The sequence below is a fragment of the Hippichthys cyanospilos genome, chromosome 18, assembly GCF_059441005.1.
Source record: "Hippichthys cyanospilos isolate Australia breed blue-spotted pipefish chromosome 18, RoL_Hcya_1.0, whole genome shotgun sequence".
Classification (NCBI taxonomy): Eukaryota; Metazoa; Chordata; class Actinopteri; order Syngnathiformes; family Syngnathidae; genus Hippichthys; species Hippichthys cyanospilos.
In genome coordinates this window covers 1,464,540-1,490,288 of record NC_142386.1, presented here as the reverse complement: position 1 = coordinate 1,490,288, position 25,749 = coordinate 1,464,540, and the positions used below count along the sequence as shown (strand labels likewise).

The window sequence follows — 25,749 nt, the reverse complement described above, 5'->3', positions numbered from 1 at the left end:
TCATTAGTATCATAAATATTCCCAGTGTATGATAAATTGCAGTGTGTCACTTCAAGTCTGACAAAAATCTACTTTTTTCCTGTCTGCAGAAAGGGCATATTTTGTTCTTACCCACCTCCCCCCCCTCCAAATATGTCACCGTTGATCTAATGACCTTTATCAGATGTCACACCCTCTTTAACGCAAGTGTTTTTATTCTGTCGCTTTCAAATGAGCCACACATATGTTCAGCCCCCCCCCCAAAAATAAGAAAACGTTTTACATCTTGGTCATTGATGCGTAACTTTTATGTCGTGCAGAAAAGATCACCATTAAAATTGCACGCAACTTTTTTCTTCTTTGCTTTTGAAATGAATTACCTGAGACAATGAGTCGGGCACTATTGCTCTGCCGGGTCTCCCCTGTGTATCGATGTCGTGTCATACACCTGTAGTTGTATAGTCCATCTTCCATTTGGACGTCCAGGATATACAGGGCTCCCGTTGATGTGATGAGAAATCGTGACACTGTAAAGAAATGAATAGATCATTAGCCTTCCAAGATTTGGAAACAGAAAGCGGATTTATATATATATATATATATATATATATATATATATATATATATATATATATATATATATATATATATGTGTGTGTGTACAGAGTCAAGAATCATGGGAAATATAAGTCCCAAATGTGTTTATTTTTATCACAGGAAAGAAAAACACATAATATCCATTCATTGTCATGACTTGCTTTCTTCCTTTTCGGAAAAAAAAAGGAAACCAGAGAAAATGCAATATTAAAGTCTCTTAGCAAATATTTGCAAGCCAAGCATGGGATTTGGCCCAACGTGATGGCAGTTAGCAAACATCTGCCGCAGCACGGCTCTGGCAAGGCTGTACAACGCAAGTCGTTATCATGTAGCTCATCGCTCTCTCTCGCGCTCTCCAGGGAAACTCTCGGTTCTAATATTCCCGTCTCCTGACTGAAGCGCGGGGACCCCAGGATCACAGAGCGCTTTGATAAAGCAAGGCCATGGTCATGTTAATATTATGCTGATGCTATGCTCATTTACATGAAGCGCAGAGGTACTAAGTGTTTATGAGGAGTAATAAGTAGCTGGTGGCTGCCGGTGCATTTTATGTGCCCCTAAAGATGGAGCGCTCTTTCAAGATGAAGATCAATTCGGGCCACTGCACTATGGGGGTAATTCGGCAATATTGGGAAGGATATCATAATGCGGATTTAAAGAGTGCTCGTGCAGGTCTAATGGAAGCTAATTCATTCGGTGAAGGTGAAGAAAAAAGGAGCTGCTTCAAAACACGACCAAGCAGTAAGTCATGCGTTTGGGCCGCAAATAGAAATGAAATAAAATAAGCATTTCACATGAAGAGCGAGACAGTAGACAGGAAATGGAGGTGGAAAAATAAAAGTCTTTGTATATAAAAGTAACAACAGAGCACGCCGGGATGCGGAACATCCAGAATCCAAACAAAAAACATTGAGCATAATTTGGGCTCAGAAGACTCTAATATATATATATATATATATATATATACATATAAAAAAACAGTTTTGAAGGTGAGAGCAATAAATAGACTGTGAGGACACCACTGTCAGCACATGTTGACCTAATTAGAAAAGTCTAAGCACAGTTGTGATATCCTGAAGGGCTTTTCCCTCCCAGATTGCGGTTGACATGATCTCATGTGTGACTAACCACAAATAAGGTGGGAAAAATTCCTAAATTAGTATGTGATGCTTGGCAGAGGCATTATTCCAAGTTAGTATCATATATACATGTAAATAAGTGCTGAGAAGTTTGTTTCAAAACTATTGATATCATTTTCACGTTTCGGATCCGCAAATATTTCTGATTTGTGTTTTTAAGATTTTATTTGCGATTTCCGCGTGTGTCAAATTTGCGAATATCTAAGATTTTTTGTGTTCTTTAATGCCGAGTTTATCATGACTCCGTTTGTAAATGTTCAAATCCGCTTGTAATTCCTCGAACGTGCGCTTGTGGATTGTTGAGACAAATACGTCACATAAAGGCCCATTCTTCCTCCGACCACCAGGAGGCAGTGTTGCTCTAATTGACACAAACTGAAAAACAAAATACACCCCTAATTTCCATTAAAATTGTTTTCAAATGTTTTGCATTGATACAGTCATTGGAGCAAAACATTCATTTTAGTATTGTTAATCATTCTTCTTTTATTTTGCTAAAGGAGCAGAAGTCGATAAAAGAAGAGCATTTACTTTTACGTTTACTCTTGTTTAAAAAACACATAATTTTCCACCTCGATTTTCAATGAGAAACAAGATCGGGATTTAATTTAGATGGCGACACTGCCTCCTGGTGGATGGAGGAGCAACGAGCCTTTAGGCAGGACTATCAGAGAACAGTGTGGTGTTTGTTCCACAAATAAATGCGCATTTGACAACTCACAAGCAGAATGAAACACTTACAAATTCTAAGTATATGAACGTGTACACAACGGCAATACATATGTAAAAATACAAATACTGTCAGAGTGAATTTGCCATCACTCTTTCCTGAATGCGCTTATTGTCCGCACGCCGTCAACACTGCAGTACGTGTCCTTGCGAGCTAAGGGCATTTCTCTTGATGCTCTGTGGACTTCTGCGGTCCCTTCCAATCGTGCAGACCTATGTGTCCATTTATTTGTCTTTTTGTGCGTAATTTGTGCATGGAGGTGGGTGTAAATGCGTTTATGCAGCAGGGAGCCGCATGGAGGAATGGTCAATAATAACGACTAGAGGCGCTTGACTACGTTTTCCCCTGCTCCTCTCTGCTCCACCTGCTGCATACTAAACACTGTCTGCAGTGTGTGTGTGACAAGGAGTGCCTCTATTTATGTCTGTATTACAGCATATATTTCTGACACGATGGCTTCACTCTTGGCAGGCAATCAGTCCGCTTCTCATCTTTGCTCAGTCGATAGCTTCAATTAATTCCCGTATAAGACCCGAGGGATGGGACGAGATCTCGTACGATCTCGTCGGCCTAGGCAGGTTGGCGCGGAAAAATCGCCATGAATACACAGCAGCGACGCGAAATACTGCGTAGCTTCTGCGCATGCATTTGATGTAGTACTCCTCCGTGCCACAAGAGGCGATAGTCACCGCGTGGTGTACATTTTACGCAATGCGTTGTTCAATGCCTGATGTCACGTCCGTAGTTTTATTAACACGCAATGAACAGACGGTTTTCCTATTCACGCACAATGGATCGAATGCCTGATGTCACGTCCGTAGTTTTATTAACACGCAATGAACAGACGGTTTTCCTATTCACGCACAACGGATCTCCTCGTCTTCATCTGTCCAGGTAGAACGTTAGGTAAAACACCAAAGTTGGGATGTGAGAAAACAAAAGCAATGATGTTACATTACAAACGTTTCGACTTTTGCCCCGCTTGATTTTTCTGTGTGTCACATTTTTTTTTTTTATTGCCTACTTTATTATTTGCTCAATTGTGTGGAAAGTAAGTCCGCTCGGTGAAGTGAACAGAATAAGAATTCTCATCTTGTGTGCTAATTTGCTAGCTAAACAGCCACTCAGATTGAAGATTGATTTGATTGCTTTCAAATCACCGATGTGGTGAAATTTTGAGTTGCGATTGAAGAAAAAGAAGTCAAACAAAAGACACAGACAGTTTGCCTCCTTTTCTTTCCATTTCAACACTGCATTATATTTGCGTAAATTTGCACGCTAGCTTTTTTTTCCGTCTGCCTGTTAGAAAGAAAAAACAAAACAGGAACATTTACATTAGCCAATATTTTATCGTCTGATGGAATTTGTGCCTCGTTCTATCCGTACTGCGTCCAGAAGCAGAGATTTCTTTTTTTAAACTCCACGAAAATAGGAATAAATGAAAAATGTTGACAGCACAAGCTTGATATTTGATTTTTTTGAACGCTTGCTAAGTTGCTAGCACATGTCCCGCCAAAACACACTCTCCATCTAAGAGCGTTACCTTGGCACCTTTTGTGGCTGCAATATTCTATAATTGAGACATAAGTGGAGGGGAGATGAGCCGGGAGTCGGAGGGGAGATGAGACGGAGCGATGCAGAGAGCAAAGAGGAGAGCGAGCGGGAAAATCAAAGATCAAGAAAGGGAGGAGGAGAAGAAGGACAAGCAGGATTCAACCACGCTGTCATCTAAAAATGACTTACAAATTAGCTTACAGCTACGTGCTCCCCGGGAAGGGTGGGAGGGGACGACACAACTTTCATATGCTAATTCGACATCATTCAATGGCAAGGCAGAGCAATTATCTTAAAAAAAAAAAAAAAGACATTCCCGTCTTTTGAACAGATCTCTACAGGAAATCTCTCTTTGTTTCTTGCAGTGTTCTTATTTCATCGCAGTCATACTTTAGTCAGCGTGGCAAAACGATCAGCGCGGTTGCACCTGTTTATAATACAGTTGAACTACGTAGAAGTGGGATGTATCCTTCTTGATGCAAGCGGTCAGTACATGAAACACACATCAGAAGCATACGGCGAGCCCCTGCGTTGTAATTAGACACAAAATGTGATTGGTGGACCGCCTCCATTTTGGTCAGCACATCAATGGGGAAAGGATGTCACCAATTTTCAAAGGCTGTAATAAAAATCAACCGTCATTCTTCCGCTGTGGGCTAACTGACAGTTGCTGTGGTTGCCATGGCAACACACTGGCCACTACTGTTTTTGCAAGCAGCGGCGAGGGGAAGAAGGTGGAATGCAGTCAAGTCTAACCCTGCTTTAGCCATTTTTTTTAGTCTTTTAAGTCATATATGATTTTTACATTCTTTCCTGATAGTCATAATTAATTTCTTTTTCTTATCAGTTCATCCTTTGATTGTTTGTACATTTCTCACTTTTGTTAACATTCACGCATTCCAACCATACATGCCTTTTTTTTTTTCAAAAATTTACAAATATTCCATTTTTCACACCCACAAATCTGCATTCATTTCCTACGGCGCATTCAACAACTTTTCAGCTCATTCCTAAACACGTTTTTCATTTTTAATAATTCAAGTCAGTTTAAATATATTTTTATAGTATATTTTCCCTCTAGTTTCCCCATTTTATGACAAATTCAAACCGCTCCATTTTTTTAATTATTTAGCTCACGCCAAGTAGAACCCTTTTCCACAAACTTCGAAATAAAAGTGTTTCCTTGTTATTTCACATTTTTTTTTTTTTACCAGTTTTCATGATTTAAAGGTAAAATTGAAGTCATCTCTACTACTACATTTTGTACTCAAAAGGGCAAAATAAAAACCTAAAATATTTTTTCTCTACAATTCACATTCACTGCCACTGACGGCTATACGCGTCAACCATCCGTTTTTACAAGACTGGCATTGAAGGAGTCAAACCCGTGCCCTCATTTCCGACCGCACCCGGACTCCGGATTTCACGCAGCCTGGATCCTACCATATCTGCCGGCTGCAGATTGGAGACAAGAGTAAAAGGCCGCTCTTTTCTTTTTTTCCTCTTTATTGCCGTTCCTAATCAGCGGCAGCATCCCTCTGCTCATTAACAAGACACGCGTTAGCCCCGGGCTAACTGCCTCATATGTCAAGTCCAGATAAAGATGTCGTCTTGCGCTCGACTGAATAAAGCGCGCTTTAAAAGTGGATGCAAACGGACCGGCCATGATATTCAAACGGGAAGACGAGCACCAAGCCCGAGGCCAGCGGCCTCCACGTTGGCCCACATTCTTCTGTCTCGTTAAATGGAATCGGGATTTTACATACTTGCCCGTCTTCGGGGCCTTCACATATTTCAAAGGCAATCGAAATGTTGTGATAGGTGGGACGAAAGCGTCCTTCCAGTCCGTTTATCCATTTTTGGTATTTTCTTGTCCTCTGGGTCAGGTGGGGTACAATTCATGGAATGATCGGATACAATTTGTATTTGTTTCTTACAAAACACACTTTCCTCAATTAGTGCTTATCAAACAATTATTTGGGTATTATTTAGTGATTGAAAAAACAAGAAAACAACAGTTACTATAACACAAGTGGGATTTATGTCGCAAAATCGAACAAATGTTTTAGGCTTCTTAGTTTAAAGGGACAATGTGTAAGATTTAGACCGTTTTTTATTGGCGCTGCATTCACCATTGTCCGTAGCTGTAACAGACATGGCACCCCCATGTAATATAAATTAATAAGTAGACCTACGATTATATTTAAAACACGCTGATGATCGCTAAGAACACATTTCTTTGCAAGTTTTTGACTTTTATAATCATTTATTTTATTCCTTTTGAATGAAAAACAGACTAAATCTTACACATTGTCCCTTTAAACCACTGCGTCACTACTACTATTACTATATAACAAGGTTTTGGATTAAATGACAATTTGAATACATATTTTTGGGTTCTTTTTTGTCCTTCATGCATTGTTGAGGTAACGGGACTCCGTATCGGTAAATTTGCAAAATCGGGTGGAAAATTCATGTGATGGGGACATCCCTAATTTTTGAGCAAGCTTTTTGCGTCTTGATTATTGAGGTCTTTTTGATAGTTTTGCTGAAAATGAAACATTTTGTAAGGCTTCCATTTAAACGAGCGAGGTCTCATATCGCTGGTGAATAGCGTTGTGTTTTATAAAGCCGTCATCAGCACTTTTCCAATCATGAATTTTCTTCTGTTTTGAAACTACAGCAGAAGCTTTTTGCGAAGACAAAACGTTTAGTTCTGCAAACGCGATCGAACAATGAACAGCGCTCGCCGACCGTTTATGTGTGTGGGGGAGGGGCTTTGGCAAATATTGCCGCACAATGGCCGCTGGTCATGTGACAGCTGCGTCTGCACTTTTTTTTTTTTTTAATCAAACAAAGATTTGTCAGCTGAAGTCACAACTGCAGACAGACATTTTTTTTAGACCAAAAAAAATACAACATATAAAGATGTGTATTATCTCCGCTGTTAATTGGGCTGTGCGGGCAATAGAATTAGCCAGTAAGGGAATGATGATATTAGCGCCCCGATGGTTGCATGTTTACAATGCTATCATTGGCCTCTCTTTGGCCAACAATAAATGAAGCAGTGTTGAGCCTCAGCTGTTTAATCATGAATATTCATCATCTGTGTCTCTGTGTGAAACCTCTGTGTATGCATGTTTGTGTAGCGCTCTGTGTGTGTGCTACGCTGGCAGGCATTAAGGAAGCTATTAGTATCTCCTCCATCACAATGTCCGACTTTGTTTATGTGGCGAGTCGTACGGACAACTGCAAATAGAAAGGCTTAAACGTTTAACTCGTGGTTAAATAAACGCGTTTTATTATGAGTTTAAATCAGCAGGTTTTGAACATTGAACCTGTCAGCAGCAAAAAAAAAAAATTTTACGCATGCAATTCTACCAATCGCTCCAAAAACGAACAATTGTTGGTTTGTTGTTGCTAGATTAATTAATTTCCCTCTATGCAGTCATTAAAAAAAAAAGGCAATATCTCGACGCTTATGCTGTGTTGGAGAAAAAAGTTGACCAAGTGGGGTGTGTCCATTTTAAAAAAGAAAAGCCTTACATACTTATACTGTGTTGGAGAAAAAAGTTGACCAATTTGGGTGTTGATTTTAAAAATGGAAAGCCCTACATACTTATGCTGGGTTGGAGAAAAAAGCTGACCAACTTGGGTCCGTCCATTTTAAAAATGAAAAGCCTTACATACTTATGCTGGGTTGGAGAAAAAAGCTGACCAACTTGGGTCCGTCCATTTTAAAAATGAAAAGCCCTACATACTTATGCTGTATTGGAGAAAAAGGTCGACCGAGTTGGGTCGATCGATTTCAGAAGTAGATCAACTCTAAGCTCCGCTGGAATCAAGTTTGCAGAAACATTTTGACATCGACTCCAATTCAATTGAAAAAAAGAGTGACACAAACAAAACAATATTCAATTACTGTAAACCAGTGCAGTAATTGAAAAAAAAAAAACTGTTGCAAAAACCATTTTTTGAACCATACGACAATAGCTTGACCGCAAAAGCATCCCATTTGGAATTCTGGAAGAGGAACTTGGATACAGTGCTCATTTGTGTTTCCAGGTAATTTGCAGTGGCAAGTGGAGCCGTCAGTGGAGTAAAGCAGAGGGGGCAAGAAGAGGATTAGATAATCAAACAGTGTGCCACTTTAAATAATCTCTGGATCCTCTGGGGGAGGTGAGACTTCAAGCTGGAGCCCTTCCGCTTTAATTGTCTGATTTTCCCATCATTATCGTTGAGGGCTTCAGTAATTCAGCCTTATTAAATATTCAGGAGTCACACTGAGGCCGATGACAGCGAGGGAGGCGGCAAAATGATGAAAGTAAAAAAAAAATCAAAAATAATGAGTGAGTGGGAAGCAAATGTGGCTGTTAACAGATGAGAATAACACTTTGGGATTATGACCCGCCATGTGCAGCGCAATTGCTCTTAATTTACCGTCATTTGATTTTGCTCAACTGACTACCTTGTACATATCAGCAATAGAGAAGAATACTTATAGAAGTATGTGATTACATTTTTAAAATAACAGGAACTCACATGCTGTAAATTGACTATTTTATATATATATATATATATATATATATATATATATATATATATATATATATATATATATATATATATATATATATATATATATATATATATATATATATATATATATATATATATATATATATACATGACCCTAATGACTACTGTGATTATAAGCAAACAATTTAAGGACGCAAGCAGGCAAGATTTTAACGGTGTTATTAATGCAAGAGAGCATTTCAGGCATACGCTCATTAATTTTTATAGGAAGTGCTACACTGTTGGACAATATTAGTGTTTGAAAGTTCAACCACAGGGCCATGTTGATTTCACAGCCCGTTTATCTGCTTCACATCTCTTGAGGACTGCAACACACGATCTTTTTTTTTTTTTGGGGGGTGACTCTGAACTATGATGAAATTGTCCCGGCAGCCGCCGCCCATAAATACGATGATTCCATATCTTCTCTTATTATGTTGCTATTCCATTTCCTCGCCTTGCCTTGCCTTGTGTGTGTTTGTATCCCATCCCCCACGTGTGAGTGCAGAGCTCGCAGCGGTCAAGCCGCTGGACAGATGCGCCACCTGACGAATATCAATCAAGGTTGCCACGGAGACAGAATCAGGCTCCCCTCTCTTTGCCTTTTTTTTTTGCCCCTCTGACATGGTTCGTTTCAGTTGTTTGTTGACTAATCATGATTTGTGGATGTTTGCTGTAAGTTATGATGTAAATATGATCCTTTAGTCAAATTTATTAGCACTATTGAGGTTTTATTCATGGAGTAGCCCAAGATTTGACTGTTTATATTCCAAACATTCATTTAAAGGTTGGATTTAATAAATAAAAAAAAAAATCCTGCATATAATATTCACGATAATGTATACTGATTTACTGTAAGAGAGTTTTTACATAAACCTATCGGAACAAAAATGATCTCATTCTATCCCAAAGACGTATTTTTATGTATCTTTCATGGGTAGGAATCCACTCCTGTGTATGTATTTATTTTCAAGATTTCAGGGTAACCGAATGAGTGAAGTATAGTTAACTATTGTAAACATGTCTTGCGAAACACTTATCCAACATTCTGCTACTTTTGCAAAACGCTGATTTCACGACGTAGCTTATTTCGAAATAGTCATCAAAGTAGTATGATAAAAACAAATCAAGTTATTTTTCTTATCATTTCTAGAATCAGGTTCTTTTTCAAACCCTGTAGCAACATCTCTTCTCGGTTTACTAGGTGTGAGGATCCATGTTTTCCTTTTCTTGCCATTGCTCCAATTTAGCTTCCCATACACATTTCGTCTTTGGGCAGCCGGCCCTCCAGTAGCGCCGCTAAGCAGCGAGATGACTCCCCGTAGGCTCATGGTTATTGGCATCAGCGGCACGCCAGCCAGCGGAGGGTTAAGTAAATATTGGGCGAAGCGGCTGCTCTCGGAGTACCGTCATCTGCCTGCGTTCCTGCCTGGTCCCGGGCTCATATAAATCACGTGCAGCAATTAGTGCCACGCCGTCCCGCTGCTCTCGTTAAATAGCCCCGCTTGCTGACGAGCAATGTGTGTGGAACAACCCCGGCCTGCAAAGACGGATGGATGGATGAGCGTGTGTGTGTGTGTGTGTATGGATGGATGGACGGACGGATGGATGGATGTGGCTAATAACTGGATGGATGGCTGTAGCCGATGACTGAGTGGATGGATATACCTTTTGACTGGATGCATGGATATGGCGAAAGACTGGATGGATGGATGGATGGATGGATGGATGGATGGATGGATGGATGGATGGATGGATGGATGGATGGATGGATGGATAGATGGATGGATGTGGCTAATGACTGGAGGATATGACTAATGAATGGAAGTATATGGCTCAAGACTGGATGGATGGATGGATGGATGGATGGATGGATGGATGGGTAGATGTGGCTAATGACTGGAGGATATGACTAATGAATGGAAGTATATGGCTCAAGACTGGATGGATGGATGGATGGATGGATGGATGGATGGATGGATGGATATAACTAATGACTGAATGGACGATGGATGGATGGACGGATGGATGGATGTGGATAATGACTGGAGGATATGACTAATGAATGGAAGTACTGTATATGGCTAAAGACTGGATGGATGGATGGATGGATGGCTGGATGGATGGATGGATGGATGGCTGTTATTACTGCTGAAAATCTGATCATACTGAGAACCTGTGCCATAACTCAATACCAAATACGGTGTCGAAATCCAGTGACGGTACAGTAATACAAGCTAAATGTTACCATGTCAAGAAAATGGATGAGGCCATCCAATCCAAGAGATCAGCAGCTGTACAGAAACTCAATTAGCAAACTACTAAATCTACACAACTACACAACTCCTGAACAAAAAACTCAACCGATTGAAAAATGGGTGCCGCGCTCCTCTCATTTAGCCAAGCGCATATGCATAAAACAGCATACGACATGATGACTTGGCAGACGTCTTCAAAGTCTTACTCAACGATCACAGGGCCGATTCCCACCATTCGTCATGTCAAGGCCATAATATGAAATACCAATTAAAGCTTCGGTGTAATTTAGCTGACAACGTGACAACAGCGTGAGAGGACAAAAACACTGGCTGCTGAAATCGCCATCAGCACCCTGATTACCATATTGCTCTAAATTATCACCATCACCGGGGGAGCATTTAGCATGCAGTCATCCGGGGATTTCAACAAAAAAAAAAAATAGCCTCACAAATAATGTCAGAATGGCTGTAATTGATTTATATTCTCTCTCTTTGATGGTGCTACCAGTTGCTGCAGAGCCCATGGTAATTAGGAGGTAATGAGGGAATAATTGGGCATCGGGCACATCCACAGACGAGAGCGCAATGAGAAGCGACGGACGCGTTCAGGTGCGGAATAACTGGACATTTCTGATGGCGGAGATGCTGCAACTGGAGCAAATAGGCTCTCGCTCCTCTGGCAACACCACCTGACTGCCACGTTCAGACAATAAGGCCGGGGGGGGAAGGGGAGGGGAACAAAAACGAGGGGGGGACAGAAGAGGGGGATGGGGAGCAGGTGGAGAACGGTCCGACTTGTAACGTGAACATAAAAGAAGAACACAGTCCCGTGCTTTATATGACTTTCTTTTCATTTGAACCTTGAGCAGTACATATAGCATACACAATATTTCAGATAGAAATGTGACGTGCTTAAATCTTTTAAACCCCTCCCATGAAGAAAAAAAAAAACTCCTCGCTGTAGATGTATTCTGTTTAGATGCTTTATGAGAGGGAGAGGGAGAGAAAGGTGAGCTGGTTACTGTGGCAACTAGGAGAGTGACTCCTGGCCTTACGCTTATTTGGGGGGGGGGGGGGGGGGGTGCTACCGAGGGGAGGGATGGTGATGGTGGTGAGTTTGGAGGGGATGGATCAGAGGGAGGTGTCAGTGGGTTAGCGCGCACACAGAGATTCACCCTCTTTTTTTCTTTTCTCCTTTTGATTCTTTCTTTTTTTTTTTTTTTTTCCCAGTGTGGCAGAAGAACAAAAGATGCTGTCTTGTGAATGGTGGTCGCTCCGGATTGGATTAACAACCTCACTTAGCTAGCTGCTCTCATGGCCGCACACCTCCTTACTCTTCGTATGCGTGCGCTTCCATGATTAAGCCTACCGCTGATCATCAGCCACAATTTTGCGCTTCAGCCCAATGCTGTCAATGAACTGTGATCTGTAGTTAATTGATCTAATTAATCTTGTTTTAATCTCACCTAAAAATCTATGAGAAAATCCTTCCAGAGGAGTTTTTTTTTTCTACTTTAGATACATTGTGTCATTGTGGCAAAATTTCAGTCATTCATTTCCCTTATGTGAGAACGATGCCAAATAATTAGAAATCGCTAATGCTAATCACCACTGCTAACCAGTTTTGTTGTTGTCTAAAACACGATGATGAATATTGGGTAGTTCTATCCTTTCATTTCATGCTCAACTTTGGTGGAATGTAAAAAAAAAAAAAAAGAAATTAATAAAATGTCATCATCGCAGCCCTAGTTGTCCCAAGTGCTGGCTACAACCAGTTTTCTTTTGTCAGTAATTAGACAATGACATCATCTTGCTCATGTGGTGTTCACCACTTTAGTTTGGCAACGAGCTTTGCCATAGCGCATTACGTTTTCATCTTTGCTGCTATCGTAAGCTGCGGCTGCAGTCGCAGCTGAATGCTTTGCATTGATGCGGTAAGCTAAAAATGCATTTTAACAGGACATTTCTTTTAGGTTGAATTTACCATTCCTCAAATTCAGTTAAATTTGCCATTCATCAAATTGAACTCGCCCTCGACAGGAGCCTATCGGACTCCTGATATGTTAAACACAATGACGGCCTATGACTCATAAATATAGTGTTGATTTGATATTCAGCATTGAAACTCATCACTCATATTCCACTTTTTCCAGAAGTGCTAGAATTTTTGAGGCGTGTTGTGGTGACAAGTGCAAGAGGATCGTAAGTAGCCCCTGACCTTCTGACAGGAGCTCAGAGAGAAACAGACTGCCAGAGACAAACAAAGCCATGGGGTGTGTGTAATGACTATGCTGCCCCCTGTGGTGGGGATGACCTTATAAACAACAACAGACTGTCACTATTGCAGTGCCTACTGGGAGATGCCCTCTGTGCAAGGTCAAATGCCTGAAACTTACTGGACGAGGGACATTTAGCATGCAAAGAAGTCTACAACTAGACATTCCAAGGTTCTCGCTTGTCTACGTCATATTTTATGCTGTTATTTTTATTTTTTTATCTATCTATCTATCTATCTATCTATCTATCCATCCATCCATCCATCCATCCATCCATCCATCCATCCATCCATCCATCCATCCATCCATCCATCCATCCATCCATCCATCCATCCATCTATCTATCTATCTATCTATCTTGGGTTGAAGGACACCTATGAACACACAAAAGTAAATAAGACATTCCCCTAAATAGCAAGTGGCTAAATTGTTTTTAGTTTTTTTTTTTTTGTCTGTTGGTGTGAATAGAATGTGAATACATCCTAAACCTCGACAGCCAAGTCGTTGAAGTGAACCAGCGGCGCAAATGAGGCAATATATTTCCCATGATGGCACTGCATGCATATTGTACACCAAATCAAAAGCAAAGCTTTTTTTTTGCCACTTCCAAGTCTTTTGCTGTTTATTGGGCGTGTATTGCATTGATGCACGTGTTGTTAACATACCCCCCAAGACACACAGTGTCACAAATTCTAAATGAGCGCTTTATGAAACGAGACGAGCTTTACTGTGATCTCAGCCAGGCGTTTTGAATCAAACGCGCATCCTCGTGTTTCAAGGAGGACTTTCATGTCACTATGCAGCAGACGTGGGAAGAGGCGGCTGAGAAGTCACAAGCAGGCATATGGCGTCTTGAATTTTGGCTGACAGGTTAACTCAACATTTGGTAGGAGGTAGTAAGAGGTAGGGCTGCACAAAAAAGATCAAGGTGAGATGTGTGTGTGTGTGTGTGTGGAGTTGTAGGACTTATGCATACGTTTTAGGTGGGAGGGGTAGGTGCCTAAACACTCCCATCTGTTCATATCCCGAGGCGCCGCTCGGGCAGTTAGCTACTGTCCTATGCAGATGAGGTTGGTTTCTTCCAAGATAAATATCATTTAAATAAATTTAAATAAAGAAATGACAGGGCTGGAAACAAGGAGCAGCAGTTTCCAAGGGAGCGTTTCCTATTCACCTGCCTGTTATCCCTTAACTAAGCTCTCATTATGATTGGCTTACCTCTGGGGCTTGGCGCCGTCCCTTGAGAGGCAACTGCTAAACACATGAACACCTACATCACAATTGCTTACGTTGGCTATTGAGATAATGTCTAACGCAAAGGAAAATTGGAGGTTTTGCTAATTATTCCGAACATTTTTTATGTAACTCATTATTGATGAGATGTCTGTCATGACCCACGCGCATTTTGACTATGGATGATAAATGCTGAGAAAAAAAACAAAAAAACAAAAAGTAAGCAGTGACAGAAAGTTTTTTTTTCGTCATTGTATCAGCCGAGAAACGAGACGAGAAACAAAAAATGACAAACTAAAGAAGGACGCAAATTGGGTTTTCATCTGTCATTGTATTCTATGTAAATATGGGTGGTATCACATGAAAGATTGACTTCCATTCTTTACTTTGAATTGCATGTAGGTAATAGCTATGTTGTATGTATGGAAACACTGCCGTCCAACGGTCACAGTTATCACCACAGTGCTCAATTGGCTTATATTATGTAAGCATTACTCAAGGGTGTCAGCCACGCTCCATAAAAGTATTTGATGAAGATTTGATCATTTATTATTGCTATTACTATTTTAAAAGATGAGAATTCTCATCCACGGCGCCGAAAGAGTTAAGAAGTGACGAAAAGGGCGTTTTCATCCGTCACTGTACTCATCACAATCCCACCGGTACGTGTGAGCCTTCCGTCGGCCTGTCCAGCAAAAATGGATCAAATACAGAATATACAGCAGTATGAACAATGAACAATGAGTATGAACAAATTATTGCAGAACGGATTCTGGTCTGCGTCTACAGTAGAGACACGTTGTTGCTTGCCCAGGGAAGCCATTAGATTCAGTTTATCACTCTTCTGATTTACTACAAGCGATAATTGCATCCCAAACAGCCATCTCCGCTGTCTCTTATTCATATAGCCCTAAAAGGTAACGTGCTATCGTATATCACTTCTTTAATGAACTGCTTGCATAATAACTTGGCTCAGTGATTGGCTATTGCTTGAAGTCAATAGAAAAACTGCTCTCTTCAAAACTGTCACGGGAGAACCTCACAACAATGTGCGTTCCTTTTTATTCAATTTTGATTGCATCTTTGTATTTATGACGTCTTTATTCACCAATTAATGCCAGTGCTAGCTTTGTTTGCTTTATCCTGCCATATTGGAACAACTTTGGACATTATTTAAGATTGATATTTTCAGTGAAAGACAAACTCTCTCGCCGTCTCAAGCTCTCAAGCTGCCATCTCATGCTAGTTTCTTTTCAAGTCTAGCTTTCAGAGTCTAGTTTCCAAGACTACCTCTTGAGTCTAGTTTCCAAGTCTGCTTTGAGGCTAGTTTCCATGTCGACTTCCTGAGTCTACTTCCCAAGTTTGCTTTGAGGCTATTTTCCAAGTCGTCTTCCTGAGTCTAGTTTCCAAGTCTGCTTAGAGTCTAGTTTTCATGTCTATTCCTGTCTCTAGTTTTCAAGTCCGCTTTGAGTCTAGATTCCAAGTCTGCTTTGTGTTCGGTTTCAAAGTCTTCTCTCTGAGTCTAGTTTCCAAGTGTTCTTTGAGTCTAGTTTCCAAGTGTAGTTTTTGAGTGCAGGTTTCTTGGTTTCTGTGACCCTGCTGTATTTTTTGTGTATTAAGGCTTTCTACTTTTTCAATCGCAAATACTACAGACTGAAAAACTATATCTGACGCCTATCCAAATGGTGTCATTTAGGAGTGAAAAATTGTGCGACTTCAACCATGTACTGTAAAGCCAGCTTTCTTCCAGCCCACACTGCGACTCTTTCAGAAAGCACATTTGAAGGGGTAATTGAGTGAGACTCTTGCACAACCCACGATGATGCTCTTAGACAGATGCGTGTGTACGTGTGTGCGCGCGCTTGCACTAAATGATCACATATTTAAATGAAGATAAGGAGCTTTTTGATAGCGAAGGGGGGCAGGAGCAGGGAAAACAGTGGAAGATGGCGAGGAAGGCAAGCAAAGCCCAGACTGATTTGAATCTGGTAAATAGTCAGAGAGAAGGATTACGCCATCAAATCCCGGGCGAAAATAGAGGCCCCGAGTTATTTACTAGCCTTACAACCAGCTGCAAACCATCTGCACTTAATTGTAAGACACAAACTTTATGAAGATCAACAAGGGATTAAGGCACAAGCTTCTTATGCTGGAGAATTGGTGTCCCTGCTTCGAGGGAGGGGATGGGAGGCGGCTCTAGAAATGTCACATGGGCTTTGGAGGACACCGGTCGTCTCAAAGGTTGATGTTCTATTATATGCGCCTATGAAAAGTTATTCGAATGCAATGTGATAGGGGTGAAAAAAGTCGGAGTCATTGAGTATCGTCCCTCGGGCGACATTTTTTTTTTCGCCCTGCTTGATGCAAGGACAACATGTCAAGACAAGTGTAGCAACAGCTTTTATTTTTATTCGCTTTTATTTTGAAGTTGTTTTTCCTGGCGTAACGCCATATGAGATAAACGTAAATGACTCTGGACCTGTTGATGCTCAAAGCTCGATACGGATGCTGTTCCTACTGATCACTTTTTAAACAAGCACGCTGGCCCAAATGTGCAGTTTGAGCTGGCAAATTCGTCTTTGGGACCAACATTTATGCAGGGATTTTCAGGAACAGGGAAAGTAGTGCGCTTTGAATGAAACTTGAAATTTACATACAAAAACCTAAATATAAAAAGTACCAAAAAGTGGATCAGTGGATTGGACTTTGTTATTTTGGCATATAGCATAAATTAGACACAAGCTAGCAGTGCTCAAGCGCTCTATATAGGCTGGCACGGTAGACATAAATGACTTCTGTCACAGTTGCTGTTCCTACCGATCACCTTTTAACCAACCGCGCTCCCTCAAATGTCGGCAAATGCATCTCTTGGACCAGAATCGTTTTGGAAGATTTTTCTAAATGGTTGACGGAAGCCCATCATAACGATTAAATCGGCTTGAGGTTCTTATAGAATGAGGCCACACAGTAGCATAAGCGCTCAATTAACTTCTTCAGGTAAATCTCAGTACCTGGGAAAATATCTAATCTGGATACGAGTTATAGGATTCCAAGAAAGCAGCATCTGGCATTGTTTAATGTAGGTCGTTGCGCATTATGTTGTTTGTCGGCAGACATGTGAAGACAGGAGATAAGAGGTCCTGTCCGAGCCCTTGAATGGGAGGTAGCCGGTGTAATCCTATTTAACAAGATCTAGGCTGAATGCGGGGTGGGCCGCGTCGGCGGGGTCACGCGAGGAACCTGGCGCCGTCAAGTTGTGGCTCCTCGGCCCGGCTACGTATCCCCGGCTGGGCCCGTTTTCTTGTCGGGATTGCGGGGGTGGAAAATTAGAGCGCGTGAGGTCAATCTACGGTGGCTGGGAAAAAGCCAAATGAAATGAATTGTGAAGCGTTTTTACATTGCGTGAAATATTCAGAAGAACGGCGGAAAGACGTTGACATTGAGGAAAATAAATGATCAAAACTTGACATTTATACAAGATTACCAACAGCCAAAAAGCATTTATATTTCAGAAAACAAAGTTAAAAAACAATTCACGAGATGTAAAATCTTGTAAATGTGTTTCTGCTTTTGGTAACTTGTTTTCCGAAGCGTAAATATGATTTAGCTTTTGGTCATCTGTTTTCTGAAATGGAATTGAGATTGGGCGTTTGCTCGTTTGTTTTCTGTAAAATTGTTTCCCACAACGTTGTATTTGCTTTTTTGCTGTTTGTTTTCCTGAATCGTGCATTTGTTACAGCCTTTACTCAATTATTTGGATAAATGTGAACTTGTTTTTTCCTTTCTTTTAAATATTTTCCGAGACATCCAATAGTTCCATGCAATGTAAAAGTGGTTCACTTCTTATTATTTTCTTTTGCACTCTCCGGCCACCCTATCAGTCAGTCTAAAGTCAGCAAATGCTGAATGTTCTCTTTATTAAAAAGAAAAAAAGAAATTCCTCTGTCAAGGAATTAAAACAAATAAAACCGCCAGACCCTTCAAGGAACAAATGGTGCAACTTAAACTGGTGGCCGATTTAACTTGTTTTTTTTTTTTCTTTTCTTTCCACTGTACTAATTCCTCTCATCTCCATATGTTATGTGCTGTACAGGGAGGGGGTGGAGTTTGCTTGTGGGGGGTGTCAGGGATTAAGCCATAATGTCTGGACATATGCCTTGTAATCACACTGGTAGGGATGCTCATTGTGTCTGTCTTTCCACCGAGGATCTCTTCATACCAGGACTCGCGTATCAAAAATCTCGGAACTTTTTCCTGCCGAAAACGGCTAAATAAGTGGCTTGCATGCCCAAAAACGAGGAAGCCATCCGACATGCTGCCATGAAAAAAAATACAATCTCAATTTCACGGCTAACCAAATTTTAATTTGTAAAATTAATGGAATGAATTTGATGCACATCCCGGGCCTAGCTGGGATTACATGTCTGGATTCTATTAAAAAAAATAATCTTTTGGAGATCGAATTAGGTAATTGCACCTGCAGCACCTGATAACAAAAAGTACATTTGATTGCCAAACATTGATGAATATGTCCACCTGGGATGCATCATACTGCTGCAGCTGCGATGACCGTCGGTCACATGAGCTGCAAAACGCGCAACGCTAACCAGAGCATTTTCCGCGCGTGATCTTTGACGATTTGACAGCAAACGAAGATAAAAGACATGAGTCGGGTGTACAAAGAGTAAGCACGCGGCCCAGAAAAGCAAACTAAAGTGGCAAAAGCCAAGCAAGTGGATAACATTCAGCGAGCTTAAACTGCAGCCGTGAGAAGAGCTTATCTTGCCGCCGCAGCTAATATGAGCTTCTCAAACAGATGAAAGGCTTCCTGCCTTTCTCTAATTTTTTTTTTTTTTTGTTCAATTTCTCCAGGCAATTTATTTAGGTTGAGGGGGATAAAGACAGAGAGGGAAAGAGAGAGAGCGGGGTAAAAAAAAAAAAAGGAAGCGAGCGCGAGCGAAACGTATTGGCCTAGTCGCTGACGAGTCACAGCGAGCCGCAGCCAATCATACGTAGCAGGCAGCGTCAACTCGGGCCCTCAGCAACAACATGACTATTTAGCGCGTGCAAGAGCAAAATCCACTTGGCCTTCTTCTCTGCTCACCATATCAGGCATTTCATTTGTTCATTTCAACACTTTATGGATTCATAATAGACAGTGCAATACGGGTCGGTTTTCAGAATTGGATTTTTTGACCTTTGATATTTCGTTTGGTAACTACATAATTATGGCATTTACACAATACATTGAAAATAGGACTGGCAAAAAATCAAATGAATTCATTTTATACAATGTTTAAAAAAAAAAAAGCAGGGCGGTACATATGTGATATTTAGTCTATAATCAATTCATTTACTAACCACCATTTTTGATGAATATATTTGAAAATATACATATAAATAAGTACCAGTGATTATATAGCTGATTTCTTTTAAATGTAAAATTACGTCTTTGGCATTGAACCGCTTAATTTGAGAAGTAAATGTTTTTCCTTATCTGCAAATAACAGTTTTAAAAATGTGCTGAAGACTCAATTAAGGACCAGTCAGTCACGGGTCAGTTTATGAAGGTCACATGACCAACAGGGGATCCATGATTGGTGGTTAGCCTTGAGCACAGGTGCTGTCATTTTCAGTCAGCAGCAACTAGAAAATTTTAAAGGTATTACAGGAATTATACATAAAGAATAATTTGGTTCTCAAATCATAGAAAAAATATTCACTTTAACAGTTAAAAATTGCAAAATAAATGCAAGTTATGCACAAGCTATGAATATTTACATTAGAACTGATTTTAAATCAATATTCATTGTTTTTATCTCAATATTTTCCACAGGATATTTTTTATATCAAACCAATAAACAAGTGTTTGTTGGGATGATTTCTTTTATTAAAATCGATTTTGAAAATGGACATTTTCTTTTTATACTAAACGACCTGGCCCGACTTTAAAATAGTTCAAATGTAACATTAAAATACAAAGAAAATCAATATATATTAAGACTGCAATAAATCTTTCAAGCCATTACTAGGCCCCTCCTTGAATAATTTGATTATCGATGAGTTGTTGAATAATTTATTAACCATTGTGCACAGTTTTTTTTTTTTAAAGAAATCAAACCGTCTTCGACTAAAAAAAGAACCCTGAGATTTTTTATTTGAAATGTGGAAGTATAGAAGCATTCAAATTAAAAGCCGGCGCCAGCTCCAGGCCTGCTGAGAGCTCCCATCAATATTCATAGAATCCTTCACGTCAACAAAGCGAAAGAAAAAAAAAGAAATGGCACATCAGCTGGCGTGACGTGTTGATGTCCAGTGACATTTCATTTCTTGCCTGTCCTTCGCTTTAAGACTCATGAGGACGTCATGAGTCTGCGTTAAGGCTCAAGCCGTGTTTTTGCCTCCTCTCTTTTTTTTTTCTTGACAGGGGATGCAACAGAGGCGGGGACGGAAAAAGAGAAAGGGAAAAGGGGGTGGGGGGGGTGCAGGGTGGGGGGGTACGGAGAGGGAAGAAGGCCGTGAATAGGCAGAGTGAGTGGCATGCATGGACGGCCCCTCTGTCTGTCAAAGACACTGCAGCAGCTGCATGCATGCGATAAGAGCAGCCATTCACAGCCACCACCACCCCCCCCCCCCCCCCCCACCACCACCCCCCACCATGGTTTTTCCTCCTCCTACACATAGATAGACACCTTCTTCCGACACACGCACAAACAGACGTTTATATGCGCGTCAATATTCTGCAATTTTTCAAAAAGGTGTCCCGGTGAGGCCGGGTTAAACAAGATTTCCTTTTATTTTCATCGTTGACACACGGTAATCGTGCAACGCGTTACATAAAATTCATTACTTGATTATGACTATATCTTCTTTTTCATTCGTTTTCCAAGTAGGCCTTAATATATGCCATGAAGTATGCAACACAAATACAACATTTAATTAGTATATTTAAGATTACATTGTTTATGTAAAAAACACTACCCAATCATTAGTTGGAAAATCATCATTGCATAATAATAGGAATTATTAAAACAACTAGCTGACCAGATGATACAGTGTCTGTATTAATACGCACACATGCATATGCGCATACAACATACATGTAGCCCTAATATGCAGTGAAATCTGCAGCACAAATAGAACTTTTATGAATATATTTTAATCATTTTTTGTTTACTTTATGCAAAAAACACCATTCCCTATCACAAAAGAGGAATAAAAACAGTGCAATTAATTAAAAGAATGACATATTCACGATGGTATGTACTGTATAGATAAATATGATATATAAATAGATCCATAGGGGCAGATCCTTCTCAGTTGTCTGTTCTATTAATAAAGGTCTTGTAATGTTTAATTCTGTGGTGCTCAAAATAATCATTATATATGTAAAAAATAAATAAATAATAATAAAAAAAACCCACACATTAAGGTGTTTCCTGACTGCTGTTGCTAACCATGAAGGGGCCATGTTGTCCTGCCTGAATGTATCCACCCATAATTCTCCCATAATGCTTTGCAGCAACTGCAGCTGAATTAATGCAGAAAGATATTGATTTTCTCCCCCATTCTTTTTCTTCCTTCTCTGCACCCTTGTATTTATCCGGCCGAGCTCCTGCCACTGGAAACTGCTCATGAGACAAAGTGAATTCAACACTTCATCACTTCTCGCTATATGCACAATACACATTCATCAGACTATTTTTTTTCCTCTCACTGCAAAGGTATGCACGTTTGGTGGCGTCTGTCCATGAAAGCGCATTTTCCATAGGCCACATGACCCAATTTTTGATGTGAATACCAATAGCCCAGCCAATCGCTGGCAGACAGGATGACGAAGACTGTACAAAAAAAAAAAAAGCACATCCCGCCCGTCGTAGCTGCAACCCTGCCTGTCGACAAGGAGAGGTAGGGGGGAACGCTGAGACTCTAGCTCCTCTGGCTACGGCCATCTCGCGGGGACCAGGAAAGCCATTACACGCCCACCGACCGAGCTCAAGGTTGCGCCGCACCAATAGCGGCGATTGCTGCGCCCAAATGGAAGCGAAACCAGAGCGCTGCGAGGCCCCGGACCGTGGCAGTCGATTCGGTCATTCCTGACATATTGGAGAATGGTACCAAATGTTCACTTTTTCTATTTGCTGCCATCGAGGACATCTCGCCGCGCAGAGACGTGGGCAAAGATGACAATACAGCCTTGATGCGCATGAGCCACTGACACCTTTATTAATAGATTAGCGCAATGCTTCTCAATCATATTTTGGCAAGACCCCCCCCACCCCCCCGAGGAAAGAGAAAACCTTTCGCGCCCCCTCACTTGCTGATGTATAAAGATTCACCAAAGAATCCCATTTTAAATGATCCGGGATCATAACAAAATGTAACAAAATTTGATGATTTTCAAAAAATAAACTAATAGCCTTTTCATGCAGCAAGCACAAGTCTTGGAATTTACCCGCTCTCAATGCAACAGATGTTATCTGAACGCTTGGCTGGAAAAATGACTCTTAATACTCGTTCCAAAATGTCAACATATTAATATGAATCAAAGTGTGAAATACACAAGATGGTTGAGCAGCGGGCCAGGCGCAACGTGTTAACACAATCTGCTGCTCACTGAAAATATGCTTCACACGCCCAATGTAAAACACATGCTTTACAAGCACTTTGGGGAATTGATAATCTAATGTGTGTTTTTATTCTTTATTCTAAATGATCACTTTCTTTCCTACTTTAGTAAATATATAAGAAACCGCTTAATTTGCGGTTGGATGAAACCATTTTCTTAAATTGATTTTTCTTTTATTTAATTAATCAATAATCATCACATGGATTCTTTTTACCGTTTTGTAGTGGTGGAAAAAAGAAGCTTCAACTTTGCTTTGTGAAGCGGTTATATATATGTTTTTTTTGCGCCTTAAAATGGCACTGTTAATTTACATAGGGGATTTAAGAAATGGCAGTTCATTGCGGTGTTAGACCTATGTTGAATGGAGAGGAGTTATAAATATGATCGCTTCATCAAGCACTGTGAAACTTCAGTTTCCTTCTCCTGCTTCATGAAGCTTAATGAAGCTTCATTTACCCATCCCTATAACTGCTTCATGAAGCATCGTGAAGCCTCATTTCCTCCTCCATACGTGACGACAAATTTTGAATTTTGCCTCTTGTTTTTCTTCCTATTAAACAGACGCAATGATTTTTCTGTTATTCAATCAATAAACGCAGTATGACCGAATGGAAATTTGCAAAATAGTCTCCGACGTTTTTCGAACATTTAGTAGCAGGAGTGTCCAAGCCTTTTCTCCAAACCGGACGGCTGGACATAAATGTCTCCCCAGGCGGTAGTTTGTAGAATGAAACCCCCCAGATATCGGTAAATTGGAAGAAACGTACTTGATGCGTGCATACATAAAAGCCCAGACGGCAGCAGTAAGAAGATGGAGAACTGAGAAAAGAGAATGTGATGGCCGACGGCTCCGATGCTTGGCGCGTGTGCCGCATGAAAAGGAAGCCTTTTTTGTCCGCGTGTGCCTTGCTGTGTGTGTGTCTGCAGTGGTGCCGTTGCGGGGGGCGGGGGTCGGACCCCACTTGGCCCTACTGCCGCTGAATGCAGAGCAGGAAGCGTCGGGCCGAGGCAAATGACTACAAGGCCTCCTCAGTGACTGCAGCGCAGGCTCCGCCCGGGGAACGGGCCAGCTTGGTGGGCAAACGCTTTTTCCGCGACGAGCCCTTCCCAAAGTAGGCAACCTGCAAATGCGTCAATCCGAACTAGCATCAGCTGATTCGTCAAACAAAAGAAGGGGATTCTGTTTGTCGCGGGCCGCTTTCAGCTCCGTAACTCGACTCGGAAAAGAGATGTTTATCCGAGTCTCTTAATTTTGCTCCCGACAGTTTTTGGGGGGAAATACACCAAAAGCTGAACATTTTGATCAGTAATTGCAATAATAAATGCAAAGAGCAATTTTGCAGAGCAATTTTAGGAACCACTTTGCGCTGCAATTTTCTAATTTCCCTGAGCTTTTTTTTTTTTTGAAGGTTTATTCAAATTAACCGTGATTCCAAAATCGTTTAGGTGCATTTACATGAGGCACAAAATTTACACAGCAAACAACGATGCAAAACCGCATAGCAGGCAGTAGAGCAATATAATCTGGTGCTATTTTGTTTGCCCTATCTTGGACCATTAAATCCTCAATATTGAATCAAGATACCCTTTGCTCTTTTCTCCTGGTTCTGAATGTTCCTGTTCCTGCTAGTTAGTCTCCCCTGCAACAACTCCAAACGGTCTACGTCCAGTGAGAGTAGGAAAAGATACGAGCACATCTCGTTACATTTTCCAAACCCAAAAGCCAAAGTCAATTATTCATGTGCAAGAGGAAAACGCGACATTTCAAATAGTGTTTTTGTTTTCAGTGGAAGCATTAATTCTACTCTTTTTTTTTTTTTTTCTTTTTTAATTAACGTGAGAAATTTAAGTGAAGGGGTGGCAGATGTTTGTGGCGGGATGTTCGTTATGAGGTTGATATGTATTCAAAATACCACAAAGTGCACTTAAAATATGTGTGTTCGACTGTCGGATGAGAATTGTGGGATGCATGCACTGAGACGTGAATACAGACCATTTGCTCATGGATTCATAGGCTTCCGCCATCAATTATTTAGTACGGAGAAGAGCAATGGATTGGTGGCTGGATTATTATTCTGACAACATTTATATGGCTGATGGCCACAAATGTGACGATTTTTATTTTATTCTGTTTGATAAACACCTTCATCTTGACGGGGCACAAATACAAAAGCTATAGGGGTCTATTAATCAAGTTTCAGCTGTTCACATTTTAACCAGTAAGGTGCAGTCAAGCGCAAAACCTGCCCAGTCTGTTTGAAGAAGAAGAAAAAGAACAGGAAGTTCTGAACCGGTCGTAGCTATCAGGCAGTTTCACTCATGGAATGTTGTTGAAGCAACTTTGAGGACGCTACAACACGCGTGCTGTAAATATAACGTATGTTAAGTGTGAACTGCAGTAAATGGTAGTTAGCATTTGTTAATGCTATCAATCGCTACCTTGCCAATGCTAATTGTGATTGCTAACAGTTTTGTCGTTGTTCTATCCACTCTCTTCAACTCACGTTAAGTCTTTGTAGAATGTAAAAAAAGGGAAAAGAATCAACTCATATTCAACCTTAATAGATTATTTAAAAATGTTAATAAGCGATGGGATTATTGATTTTACAAAGATTCCATTGTGCGAAACAACATTTTGCAAAACCGCTACATAATAAATACAGACCCATCAAACAGTCAATTTTGCCAATTCAGCAACAGCCGGACCTTTTGTTTCATCCCGTATGAGAAATTTTCTAGTGAAAATCAATGTATGGGCATTTGATATCGCTATAGA

The 25,749-nt window shown here is 40.6% G+C and overlaps 1 protein-coding gene across 2 annotated transcripts in view; it reads right to left on the bottom strand.

The window, feature by feature from the left end:
- The window catches only part of dscama (Down syndrome cell adhesion molecule a), a 69,613-nt gene that overhangs the window by 30,115 nt on the left and 13,749 nt on the right, over positions 1–25,749 (bottom strand). For both annotated transcript variants that reach the window (XM_088440111.1, XM_088440112.1), the window contains exon 4: positions 360–506. In XM_088440111.1, the coding sequence (XP_088296237.1) occupies positions 360–506 (147 nt within the window). The remainder of the gene's footprint in view (positions 1–359; positions 507–25,749) is intronic.